This window comes from Dermacentor silvarum, chromosome 4 (assembly GCF_013339745.2).
Source record: "Dermacentor silvarum isolate Dsil-2018 chromosome 4, BIME_Dsil_1.4, whole genome shotgun sequence".
Taxonomy (NCBI): Eukaryota; Metazoa; Arthropoda; class Arachnida; order Ixodida; family Ixodidae; genus Dermacentor; species Dermacentor silvarum.
Window position 1 is genome coordinate 2,695,219 of NC_051157.2, and position 12,881 is coordinate 2,708,099.

The window sequence follows — 12,881 nt, forward strand, 5'->3', positions numbered from 1 at the left end:
GTCCTTGACCGTTGCAAAAGTTCAAGTAAACAAACAACAGCGCGAGCCGCCCTGAAGGCACTGCTGCGGTACTTAAAAGACACAAAACTCAGGGAAAAATTGTGACTCTACACTGTGTGACGTAGGTGTAACGTTGACGCTATGCAACACGAGAACGCCTTCGCAGACTGTGTGACAGTGCCCTCTTTTTTTCTCTCTCCTGTCGCATCCCTTTACTCCTCCCCCGGTACAGGGTAGCCAACAGGAGATAATCTCTGGTTAACCTCCCTGTCTTTCCTTTACCTTTTCTCTCTCTATCTCTCTCTCTCAAGTAAACTGAAGGACAATACCAAGCAAAAGCCTGTAAACCAATTTTCTCTATAACAGCACTTTCAAACTACACTGATTCCAGGGATGAAACTGTATTAGTCTTTGCAAGTAAAGAAGCCTTTTTCTTTGTTTAGATTTGGCAACATGTGGCCCTTGTGTCAAGGTGTTATGCAAATGCAACTGCCCGTTATTCAAACTATTTGCTTGAAAATTATTGGACACTTATTACTATTCGCTTTGACTTTGCTTCGAACCAAAAAATGTATATTCGCACTAGCGTAGCATTGTAGCGCAAAGGTGACATACAAAAGTGTGCATGAAACATGTCTTTGGGGCTTTACCATATGCAGTAGCAATTCTGTTGTTGACTATAGTATTGTTTTCTTTGGGATCAATTTTATTACATATGAGGAGGGTGTTTATTATCGTACATTCTGGTCTGCAAGAATTGTCTATGATACCTTGCTTGGGCTGCAAGGGCCATGCAAAGACAGTCACCACCGCCATTGAGACTCGCTGATGTATGAACGCATGTATTGCCCCAATCCTGGAGTCAGCATTGTGCTACCGTAATGGACACATGCACGGGTCGTGGTGCATTGTGCTGTGCATCCTATTTTAATAAGCCTACAGATACATTGCAAACCATCAGTTTTTTCCCTTCAGAGGTTCCCTTTCAAGTTATATTTGTGATCACATTATGCCTGTGTGAATACGCTGCTGTTTCTTCCTTTTCTGCATTTGGGACGAGTGCCGTCTAAGAAGTGTACTTTTCTGTTTCGTTTGAAGACCATGGTAATGATGCTGTGCTTTGCAGATTAGCAACCTGGAGCAGCGACCAGCCTCATACACAACCACCCGAGAGGCCACCCTCAACAATTTCGACACAGTGCGCAGCTATGGGAGCGCTGCTGATGATCTCGAGTCACGCTACCAACCGAATGACCTGCGCTGCCACACTCGCAGTCCATCAGGCAATGCTCCACCAAAAGGTCTCTACCTTGACAAGATTCCCAATGGTGAGGCCAAGATTAATGAGCAAAGCATGTGCACATAATAAGTTGCACCGAACGTCTGCTCGCGCTCTGTCCACGTGTGCTGTGGGCAGAGGTGACACTGTTTTCTCCATGTGATCCAGGTAATGACCACGTTAACAAATAAAATGTGCTATGCACAGCATCTGTAGGCAGCCTCCAAAGGACCCAAGTTTCTTCAGCGCCTTGCCATATGTGGCACTCAGGTGGGCAAGGCTACATTCACCTGCAGCAATTTAGCACACTTTTTTGAAGGCACGTCAAAGTTGTTCTGCAAGATATATGGCTTGTGGTCAACTCTTTGGTAGCTCAGCATAGTGGAGAGCACTCTCACCTGAGGTGCCCAATCCGAAAGCAGCCAGCATGGTGTTAAATAGCGTGGGTTAAGGGATGCATAGACAACCACCCATTTATGCCAAGCACCCAACACCGATGCATGCAACCCAACTTCGCTGTTGAAAATGGCAGGCCTTGACTGCAAAAGTATTTTCATGTACCAAATTGTAATAGAGAGACCGAGAAACAATATTTATAGCACCCATTCTCTTTAGTGCAATGGAAAGCTTACTGGTCAGAGTGTCTAGTATTGCAGCGGTAACACTGGAAGCACGAAACATTTATTATCAGAATTTTTTTGTTTGAAGTCGCTATCATGTTTATTCGTTTCTATGCCGGAAACAACGAGAGATGAAGTGTGATAGCGATGATATGCCGCATTATTTGGAAGCAGACAAGTGAGCAGAGGCATTTCAAGTAGGGGTGTGTGAAAACCGAAAAAGTTAAACCTCGATATAACGCACCTCGATTTCACGAAATTCGCCATGTAACAAACTATTTTTGTTTCCTGATCTTGGGTCTTTGCAAAACACTAATCTCGGGTGCCATGAGCTCGGTGCGATCTGCACCGCGTGTGCGCCCATAACCACGTTATAATGGCCCCAACCTTCTTGTGATTTGTTTATAAGCAGGGTGCGTACAGGTCCTTGAAATCCTTGAAAACCCTTGAAATTGAAAAGTGCGTTTTCAAGGCCCTTGAAAGTGCTGGAATTTTTTTCCTTCCTTGAAAATCCTTGAATTTTGTGAGCACTGCACTCTGATATCGACATTGCGACCTCCTTTCTGTGGCAGATCGCCGTCGATCTGAGAAACTCTCTATTTCAGAAACAATACGCCGGCGCGAGCACACATGGTTCCGCTTTGCAGAACTGCACGGAAAAAATAAAAGGCTTCACCGCGTCAAACCGCGAACGGAAGGAGACCCGTGCCGCGCTCCGGTGCTGTTTACGCTGCTTTCCTCACCCTATCGTTCGTTCCACTCCTCGCCCGTCGGTCTGCCTTGTCCCACTTTCACTCTTGCGCGTGAGGTGAAGCTAAAGAGAGCTATAGTGGAGCAATTTTACCGCTGATGCTCAGCGCCTTTGGATGGAGGTTTACATTATTATTTATGAAATATAAGTGCAATAACATCGTATTTTCCGCTCTATAATTTGCACCTTTGTAAAATACGCACCCCCCTCAAAACGTCAGTTCTGCCGAAAAAAAGAAAAAGAAAAAACGTATATAAATCGCACCGGTGTACAAGATGCACCTGTTCTTTCCGTAAGCGATTTAAAAAAGTTACAGTGACGTTTCGCTCCGGGAATGCGGGTCACGCGCAAGCGTATGCATGGGTGATGGTCATTACAGACCATCATGCCCTCTGCTGGCTGTCTTCCCTCCGGGACCCGACAGGACGACTTGGTCGCTGGGCTTTGCGGCTCCAGGAATTTTCTTTTATTGTCATCTACAAGTCTGGACGTCTGCACAAGGACGCTGACTGCCTCTCTCGTCATCCCGTGGATCCTCCTGATCCTGTTGCACATGATCCGGAGACCTGCGTGTTGGCTTTCACTAACATGTGCGACATGCACGCTGAACAACATCGCGACGAGTCCTTGCAGGCCATCATCGCCGGAGTGCAATCTGGCAGCACCAACGGCCCGTGCCGCATGTTCGTGCTGCACGACGGCATCCTCTACCGCCGCAATATCAACCCTGAGGGCCCTGAGTTTCTCCTTGTCCTTCCTCGTCATCTACGATCCGTCGTTCTCGAACAACTTCACGATGCACCAACGGCGGGACACCTTGGAGTTTTGCGCACATACGACTGCGTACGACGCCGGTTCTTCTGGCCGGGACTCTATCGCTCTGTGCGTCGTTATGTCGCAACTTGTGAATTGTGTCAGCGCCGGAAAAAACCTCCCCTGCCACCTGTCGGACGACTCCATCCAATTGAAGTTCCCTCTGAACCTTTCTATCGCGTAGGCCTTGACCTGCTTGGCCCTTTTCCGACGACGACTCGGGGGAATAAGTGGATCGCCGTCGCTACCGATTACGCGACACGCTACGCGATAACCAAGGCGTTGCTGTCTAGTTGCGCAACTGACGTCGCAGATTTTCTCCTCCATGACGTCATCCTCCACCACGGTGCACCTCGACAGTTACTAACCGACCGCGGCCGCTCGTTCTTGTCCCAAGTTGTTGACGACTTCCTCCGCTCTTGTGCCACAGAGCATAAGCTGTCCACCGCCTACCACCCACAAACGAACGGTCTTACGGAACGTCTCAACCGAACACTCACAGAGATGATGTCGATGTACGTCTCCAATGATCACCGCGACTGGGACGCCACGCTGTCCTACGTGACATTCGCGTATAACTCGTCCAGACATGACACCGCAGGATATTCACCCTTTTATCTTTTGTATGGTCGCGACCCCACATTGCCATTTGACACCATCCCACCTTCTGTGCCACGTGTTACAACTGAGTACGCTCGTGAAGTCATCGATCGCGCTCACATGGCGCGTCAAGTCTCCCGATCTCGTCTATTGGCATCGCAGGATATACAAAAAGAGCGGTACGATCGCCGCCATCGCAACGTTAAGTTCGCCCCAGGTGCTTGGGTGCTCCTCTGGTCACCATGTCGTCGTGTCGGTCTCTCCCAGAAGCTTCTCTCTCGCTACACAGGGCCTTATGAAGTCCTACGTCAGGTTAACAACGTTAATTATGAGATCTCGCCGTTACAGTTTGATACGTCTTCAAGTCCGACGCCAGTTCACATCGTGCACGTTTTGGGTTGAAGCCATACTTCGCTCGCAGTTCTTCGCCTGACATGCGCCGAGACGGTGCTTCAGCACCCGGGGGTCCTGTTACGGAAGGATAGGAGGAAAGAAAAGAAGAAGAAGATCGAGAGACACTGGCTGCTTCGTGTTGTTGCTGGTCAGCTATCTTGACCGCACTGACTCTACTTGTGTATATATTGTAAATACATCCAGCCTATACTCCCAACATCCCCGTAACATATATTTCTACTTCAGGCGCATTTCTGCCGTTGTTTGTCGCGATGTTCCGTTTAAAGTCCCCGCGCGCCTTATGCTGTATGTGCGAGTGAAAGCGTGCAACGGTGAGCTGAGTATCGCGCACAAGGGACGAAAGCAGGAAGGCAGCCCGGGGGTGGGGGGCTGCTTGTACTCTCGTAGCAACTGCGTAGTTTGCGCAGTGGCGCGCGCTCTATCTTGACAGCATACCTGCCAACTCTTCAGAATTTTCCATAAAATGTACGAATTTGGACCCGTCTTACGATTTTACGAATGTCGGCTCAATTTTTATGGAAAAGTAGTTATATTCGTGTAATTATTTTTAAAAATTCCCAATAATGTCGCACCGTTTCTGGTGGGCGGGGGCGCAACTTACATAGGGGCGCATAGAGATGGGGGTGTGCGCCGTAACCTTTATTGTCAGCAGAGTAAGGAGATTTTTCACTCTGTGACGTTGCCTTCGTCATCGGGTCGTTGGACGACCTGACGACGGCTTGACGTCACTGGTTGTCGTTACTCAACATAGACCCACCTGTACGTAAGTGGCGCTCCCAGAGACGACGGCGATTTCGGGTCGATGGAGCAGGCACAGTTTCTGTATTAGAGGCTGTGGCTTTTCGTCTCGCCTGTCATCTTCGCTAGGCTTTTTTCGTGAGTATGACCTGTTTTGTGGGCCTCACTTTTATTTTGTGTTACGTGCTGCTGCATCGGGCGCAGTGCGACTCCGGCACTCCGGTGTTTCGTAGCCGTAGCGGCTGCGAAGTGTGATGGCGTGCTTGAAGCTTCGTCAGTACTAGAGTCTATCAGTACCTCCAAGTGTGTTTGAAGTCGTACTCCTCGGCAGAATTCCCATGCCACCGTCCCCCGGTCGCGTATTTCCAATTGCTAGTAGGTACAGCGTTTGACCGCTGGCGCCACGCTGCGCCGCTCGCGCATACCATGTTTCTAGCTGCCGCCGTTGGAACGGAGAAGGCGTTGACGGAGAAAACGCTGGGCTGGTGGTGACTAGCCTGCTGTTGGGATCGGTGGTATTATAAACGCATCACTGTTTTGATGATCCAAATATAATCTCACTATCAGGGAGGGAGCAGTCTACCTGACTGGAGCAGTATTTTTTTATTTGGGGTGTTGCTACGCTGCGCTCCGCAACACCCCAACGACCGCCGCTTCGCGTCGGTGCCCGGCACCACGGCTGCCGCCGTGGCACCAGGGTTCAAGCGACCGCGCTGGCAAACAGAGCAGGAAAAAAAAAAGAAAAGCATTACAGTGAACTGTAGCTTCACACGTGCTGCACAGTTCAGCGGGTTGCCATTCAGAAGCATGTCGTTTTTTGAAAACCTGAGCAACCTGGAGTGAGAAATTTTCACTCGAATGGGCAATCAGAACTTACTTCCATAAGAACTAGTGTTATGGCACAGTTTTGCTGTTCCACTCGCTACATAGGCAGCACCACTTGTCAGCATGAATTTTCTTAGTTGTAACATGTATAAAATAAAGCACTAATGCCTATTAAATATAAAAATGCCATTTTGAAAAATATGTATGGTTCACAACATCGCTTTCGCACAGTAATGTATGGTCACGTGGTAAGAATTGAGCTCTTGTAACATCGTTTCACTGCAAAGTGTTGCAACATACCACAGGAGGGGGTACCTCTGTGGCAGTGATGAAGACTAACTCACCAGCAGGTAGTGCCAGATTAGGAATACGCTGGCGCTTCCTCGCACCGAACCGATCATCGTCACGTTTTCCAAGAGCTTGCCCCACGTTGGGAACGCCAAAATGTCGAAATATGGGGGGGGGGCACGGCTCTCTGCCTCGACACACCGAGCCCCGCTGTTGGCGCATGCCTGCGCATCAACCGCGGTCCGGTACAAGCTCGAGGAAACAATAGACGACAACCACGTGTACACTCGGAAAGCATTTATTACGACTGCAACTAACACTTCGAGCAGGCCAGCTAGCTATAGTTGACATCGCTAGTACACTAGGTAAAGAAGGGCTTCCGACTTACCAACTGGGGAATACGGGGGGGCCGCGGCGTTTGCCGCGGCAGGAACGCGGTTGACTAACTACGTGCGGGAATACGGGAGAAACTTCCGCCGTCGCCGCTTGCTGGAAACCAAAGACACCCGGGCGATATCAGCGGGATCTCACGTGACCCACCCGGCGGCGCTGATAGCGCTTGCGATTCCCGCGCGCCACCCGCGGAAGGAAAGTTTCCCCTGTCCCAACTCTCCCTGGCACGCATGCGCTTGACGCGACATTCGCTGCCCGTGCGGCGGTTGTGGGACCCGAGGATTCCCACAGGATTTAGCATACCGTATACCGCAATCCGCACCTGCCAGCTTGTTAAAACATTCTTTTCTCTCTTACGTACTGCATGATTGGTCAGTTTCTTATGGAATTTCTTTGAGCCATACAGCAGAGAGCTTTCTGTCGAGTGCAGTATCCGCAAGGAGGTCACCTACGGCATCACCTGCACAGACAAATCTCCGAATGTTATCAATACTATATAGCATATTCGCGAACGTAGGCACAAGTGCCGCAGCATCTGTGGCATCGTCATCATCCATGGTGGCAGCCAGCAGTGTCGGCATAAAGGATTAGTCGCAAGTTCCTGCTGCGGCGCACTGCGTGCCGCGTTATGCTGTGCTGTTTTCAGCGCATAGGCGTACGTCCTCGTACGTGCCGTCTTGTACGGCGGCCTGCGCAAAATCCGGAACCCAACAATGAACGCATGAGAAGTCTTGTGTAAGGGGAGTAAGAGCCCTGTGGCAAAAGGAAAGAAGAAAAAGACGATATGAACGGAGCGTTCCAAACGGCAAATTGTCACGGATTTCGGTAGACTAAAGACAGACAGGGACAAGTAGCGCGTTTAATACGTACATTTATAATCGCAAAAGAAAACGGCAAACAGCACAAAGCAAACAAGTGTGGGGTCTCACACATGCTCTTGGGACAAAGGAACGACAACACAGTAGTGCAAACAATCGTAAGGGCATTTATTGCACCTTTCATACACTAATACACACTAGCCGAATTACAACCAATAGAGCATTCACATAGGCGCGCAACAAATCAAGAAAGTCCAACTCACCGCGACCCGACAGCGAGCGAATATGTTCGCCCCATACTGTGACACCATCGCCTAGTCGTTCACATGTGCGGTCACGCGACGATCCATGTTCGTCCATACCGTCCAAGCTTTCGTGCGTGTTGGCCGCCGATCCCGAGCCCAAGAGAGAGCGCGTTCGACCTTTGTCTCCCAAGTCACCCCGCCGTTCGGTGGCGTTAGCATCGCGACACTCGCGCCATCTCTCGCAATGCACCGGAACCACCACGACCACCGCCGGCACTTAGCCACGCGGTGAGTCGAATTACAGGAGACGCGGGAGAGTCGCGCATCCCCACATCCCCCCCAACCTTAAATCACTACACATACTCCGGCGAAACATGTCACACGGTCTATCAACGCGCGCGTCGCGAAGAAAAGTTAGTACAAGCGACAGTGGCCGCGCCGAGGAAATGTCCACACGTTATCCACAACATGCGAGCCGACATTGTCTCTGGGGTTCACCGCTCGCGTCCGTTGGTCACAGCACCACCTCTGCAGATTTTATGGCACGACTTCAGTCCAGGACTCCGGACGGCAACGCAGAAGTCGGCAAGAGCAAGCGTCGCTCGCGCCGACGCGCCCTGCTGACGAGAGCCGCAGTAGCCGTTGGTGACTGCCGGCTCTTTTCCCAGCCGCCGAGCATTGCAAGCCGGACATAGGCGGCCGCCGAAGTCGCTGCGCCAAACTGGTCACAGGCATCTCCATTGCCAGGGGTGGCTCGTTCGTAGGCTGGGGCAGCAGCGCAGACGATGTGCAGGTGACAGCAAACCAGGGGTGACTCCACTCACACTGCGTACACTAAACGCACTCGACAAACACTAAAGTTGTGCAAGGGAGAGGAATTCGGCATACGCATCGCCCACGTGGTACGATGTTCAATTTGGCTAGCGAAATTTTGAACGGCATTTCAGATGCTCAGTTCACGTGAACAAAGCTTACTTTCTTGAGTCGAATGAGAATTTCAATTCGTGCGAGGCGAACTAATGAGGGAAGCAATGTGCGACACCTCACACCACGGTCCACCAGGTTGTGTCCCTCAACGTGCGACAGGCAGCTTTGCTAAGCCTTAGGCCTAATGCGTCGCTACTTTGACAACAACCGGCACCCAAAAAAAAAAAACATCACCCAAAATGGGCACAACAGGCAGTCGCGAGGAGACGTTAGCTCTGTGAGGTGGTCCTACCCCGCTTGGTGCACATGGCTTCTGAGTTGACGGCGCCCACCGTCCCAGACGCTGTCGGAGCGCCCGGTGCCAGGCCGCAATACCTGTCAGCCCGTAGCAGCACCCGTGGGCTGCGGCCGCCCGGCTCCCTGAGCCGCGACTTCCAAAGTCAAAGATATAGAAGAAGCTATTTACATAAGAAATTCGGACCACCCACGAGGCTTCCGTACTCACTTGCTTCAGGCTTGCCAATGCTCCGCGGGCGCTAGTAAAGCCCCTATATTTATAAAAGTAGCGCCATCCACTTCCCTCCTCCTCCGTTCCACTATCGCGCTCGGCGCGATATCGACAGTGGCGCCGCCTGCGTCGGGCCTGCCGTGGCAGACGACAGCTAACGCGCTACCAGAGGAAATCCGAGGAAAACTTCGATCGCGCCCTGCGGAGACGTTTTTGAGGCGCGATTTTGCTTCGTCAGTCAGTAACTGGTCTTAATAATGCCGTTTTGGAAGTAGCAACGCGATGATGCGAGACGGCGCAAATATCAAGTGTGCAGCAAGCGTTTGCGCACGCCGGATGGTAAACAAAAAAAGCCTTTTGCCCTCGCCTTGTCGGTTACGGCAACTTAAGGCGCAGCAACATGCCATCACAACGAAGTTCGTGTCCCTAACACGTTTGATCCGTTTGTGCGTACAGCACTTTCGTCGCACAGGCCCGAGAATGGCAGTCGGAGCGCGCTGGAAAGAAAAAAAATATACAAAAGCGCGACGCGAACTTCCTCGTGACACGGATTGGCCAATGGGGGAGCGGAGGAGGCTGGGGCGACAGGAGGCGGCTAAGAGAGGGCGAGGAGGAAGCGCCGGGGTGAGCGCGGTAGCGGCAAGATCTAAGAATGGCGCTACTTTTATAAATATAGGGGCTTTAGGCGCTAGGCCTCGCTCTCCCAGGATGCAGACAAGTGGCTCTCGTACCGACGAGTGTACTTCAACAAAACACTTGCGAAAAGGCTTAGCATGTTGAAAAGTTTAAACACGCTACAGCGACCATCGCCTCACTCAAGAAAGCATGCCGCCGACACTAGCGATCAAAATCCACGCTGGGACTACGTTTCGGTTGAAACAAAGGTTGTCTTGAACCGAGCAACACTTTTATCGTCCGATGCCCCAATAGGTGCACGTTGGGCAGCCAGTTGTGGGGTCTCACACATGCTCTTGGGACAAAAGAACGACAACACAGTAGTGCAAACAATCAAAAGGGCATTTATTGCACCTTTCATACACTAATACACACTAGCCGAATTACAACCAATAGAGCATTCACATGGGCGCGCGACAAGTCAAGGAATTCCGACTCACCGCGACCCAACAGAGAGCGAATATGTTCGCCCCATGCTGTGACACCATTGCCTAGTCGTTCACGTGTGCGGTCACGCGACGATCCGTGTTCGTCAATACTGGTGTCCTGCTCTTAGCCTCGCGTGACGGTCGCGCGAAGCGTTCGTACGTGTTGGCCGCCGATCCCAAGCCCAAGAGAGAGTGCCTTCGATCTTTTTCTCCCAAGACATCCCGCCGTTCAGTGGCGTTAGCATCGCGACACTCGTACCATCTCTCGCAATGCGCCGCAACCACCACGACTGCCGCCGGCACTTAGCCACGCGGTGATTCGGATTACAGGAGACGCGTGGGAGTAGCGCATCCCCACACAAGTTACAACATGTGTTAATTCTATAAGTTCCACAAAGTCCTCAGCTACCTTGAATTGATAAGTCTAAAATATTTACGTTAAGTCCCTCGACGTGGCCACGTCACGTCGTCGTCGCGGCTTCCGCCGACACGTCTTTGGGCCCGCCGATTCGTCGTAGACTCGAAGTCGCTGTGTCCGACGTTCGGTCCACTGTTTGGCCTGGTCAGGGGGTCAGGACGGTGGGGTGACCGAGGCGCCTGGATCGCCCGCTCAACTCCGCTAGCCTGCGGATCGTAGCCGCAGGGAATCCGGGAAGCGGCGCCGTCAGCCTGTAGCTGCGGCTTCCGGTGGGACGTCCACTCAGCTCGCGGGTCATGGCCACGGCAGCTGAAGAACAGCTTCCACTGGGTTGCCGCCGTCTCCATGATCCACCCGTCCTTTCCGGCCTCCAGCTCCTTCATCCCCTCGTTGTCCCAGAGCGTAGCTGGGCTGCTCTCTTCGGCTACGTGTCTCTTCTCCCATTGGCCACATAGCTGCGTGTGCACTTTTGCACTTCTTCTGCTTTCATGTTTTATTCCTTTTATTCAGACGCTCTTATTTTCTAGCTTCTTCTTTCTTTATTTCTGCCACCGACTCCACGTGTCTTCTTGTTCTCTTCTTATCTTCTGCTTTTTCTTCTTCTTTCTTTCTTCCTTTATTGGCTCATGACAGTGAACACATGTATCTAATATGATCTGCATGCCTTCCAGTAGCTAATCGGTTCGATCTTTGCATATGCTTTCGTGCTTTGCATGCTTGCTGGGGAGGATTCTCAGGCGATCATTTTCTGATAGTTTCACTTTGGCAAGGCTCAGCACTGGACGCATCGAAGTATATGGCTGACAGCACTCTTGGCGTTGTGTGAAGATAGCAAGCTAGGCACAGCGCCAAGAACGCTGTTGTTCGTATATGCAGACATGTCCGGTGACGGGAGCAGGCACTGCAGAGAGAAAACTGCATAAGAGAGAAAGTGCAAGAAAATGGCAACAAAGACGCTGCTGAAAGAAAACTTGCGGAAGCATGGGTGGGCAGTCAACATGAAGGGACAAAGGCGGGCAGCAGCTGAGCAACGCATAGCTCAACCAATTTCTACATTTGGTTACACATTCTAGTTTAGTCCTCCTACTGACCTTTGGCTATGGGTCTAAACAGTGTTGCCTGTTTTCTAGTATTGTAATCAAAAGAATGTGGAATAAAGAAAAGAAAGGTAGAAAAGAGTGGGAAGGGAAACGAACAATGAGAGGGCAGGAAACGTAGGGGAAGAAAAAGGACTGTGGGGAGCTCGAAACTTTCCTCATGCAAAAGGGTTCTCTTCTTCTCCGGGACTGAACAGTGCCACAAGGGAGCTGCTGAAGGCTGGTGGTGCTTCTCGCGTGTCCGTCGTAGGGTTCCCAGTTTCACGTGGGTCGTTGTATGAGACAGGACGTCTGTGATCTATCTTGTCTCATGCAATAGAAGTTTATAATGCATTGTCTCTATGGGCAGTTCGCCGGGACTGCACTAATCTATTCATAAAACCCGAGACATTGCAAAATCGAGGGACGCATAACTGGGGTTCCACTGTACTGCAGTTGCAGCATTTTGAAAAGACCTCAACCACGACAATGTTTCCCATAAATTGGCCCTGCAGCCTGCTTCATCCAGAAAGGGGCCAGGATTGAATGGACATGCCCATGCGTATGATACTTTATTGCTGTGCATATAAGGGCCACTCAATTTACTATGCAACAGGGATGAAAACAAGGCACGCGAAAAAAAAATGAGTAACTTGGCTGTGTACAGCTTGGCGCTTGCCCCTTCTCTGAATTTTCCTGCAATATACATTTCACAGTGGGTCTTGGTGTTTCTTGTTCTCGAGACTGTTGTGACACTGAAGGACACAGCAATACTGTGTACCAGGTTTGTGAGATGACGAAGCCATGCTTGCAACTGCAGAAACGCAACAACCAGTAGTATGCTCTCCAACACAAACAGGTGCCACACAGTGGCTCCGACGGCACAGAAAGCGACCTTTGACGTTTAAATCTACCAACTATAAGAGCAGTCAATGCTTGTGTCGTGGGCAGAAACTTGAGCTTGTCTCGTCTATTGCTCTCTTAACAACAAAACCCTCCAGTTACTTTGTTTGTATTCCTTCAGCCTGTCTCTGTTTACTGTGATGTCAAAAGCCAAAGAGAGAA

The 12,881-nt window shown here is 50.9% G+C and overlaps 1 protein-coding gene across 6 annotated transcripts in view; it reads left to right on the forward strand.

Moving 5' to 3' along the window:
- LOC119448018 (fat-like cadherin-related tumor suppressor homolog) overlaps nt 1–12,881 on the forward strand; it is a 653,800-nt gene that overhangs the window by 545,851 nt on the left and 95,068 nt on the right. For all 6 annotated transcript variants that reach the window (XM_049666727.1, XM_049666730.1, XM_049666726.1 and 3 more), the window contains one exon: nt 1,127–1,328. In XM_049666727.1, the coding sequence (XP_049522684.1) occupies nt 1,127–1,328 (202 nt within the window). The remainder of the gene's footprint in view (nt 1–1,126; nt 1,329–12,881) is intronic.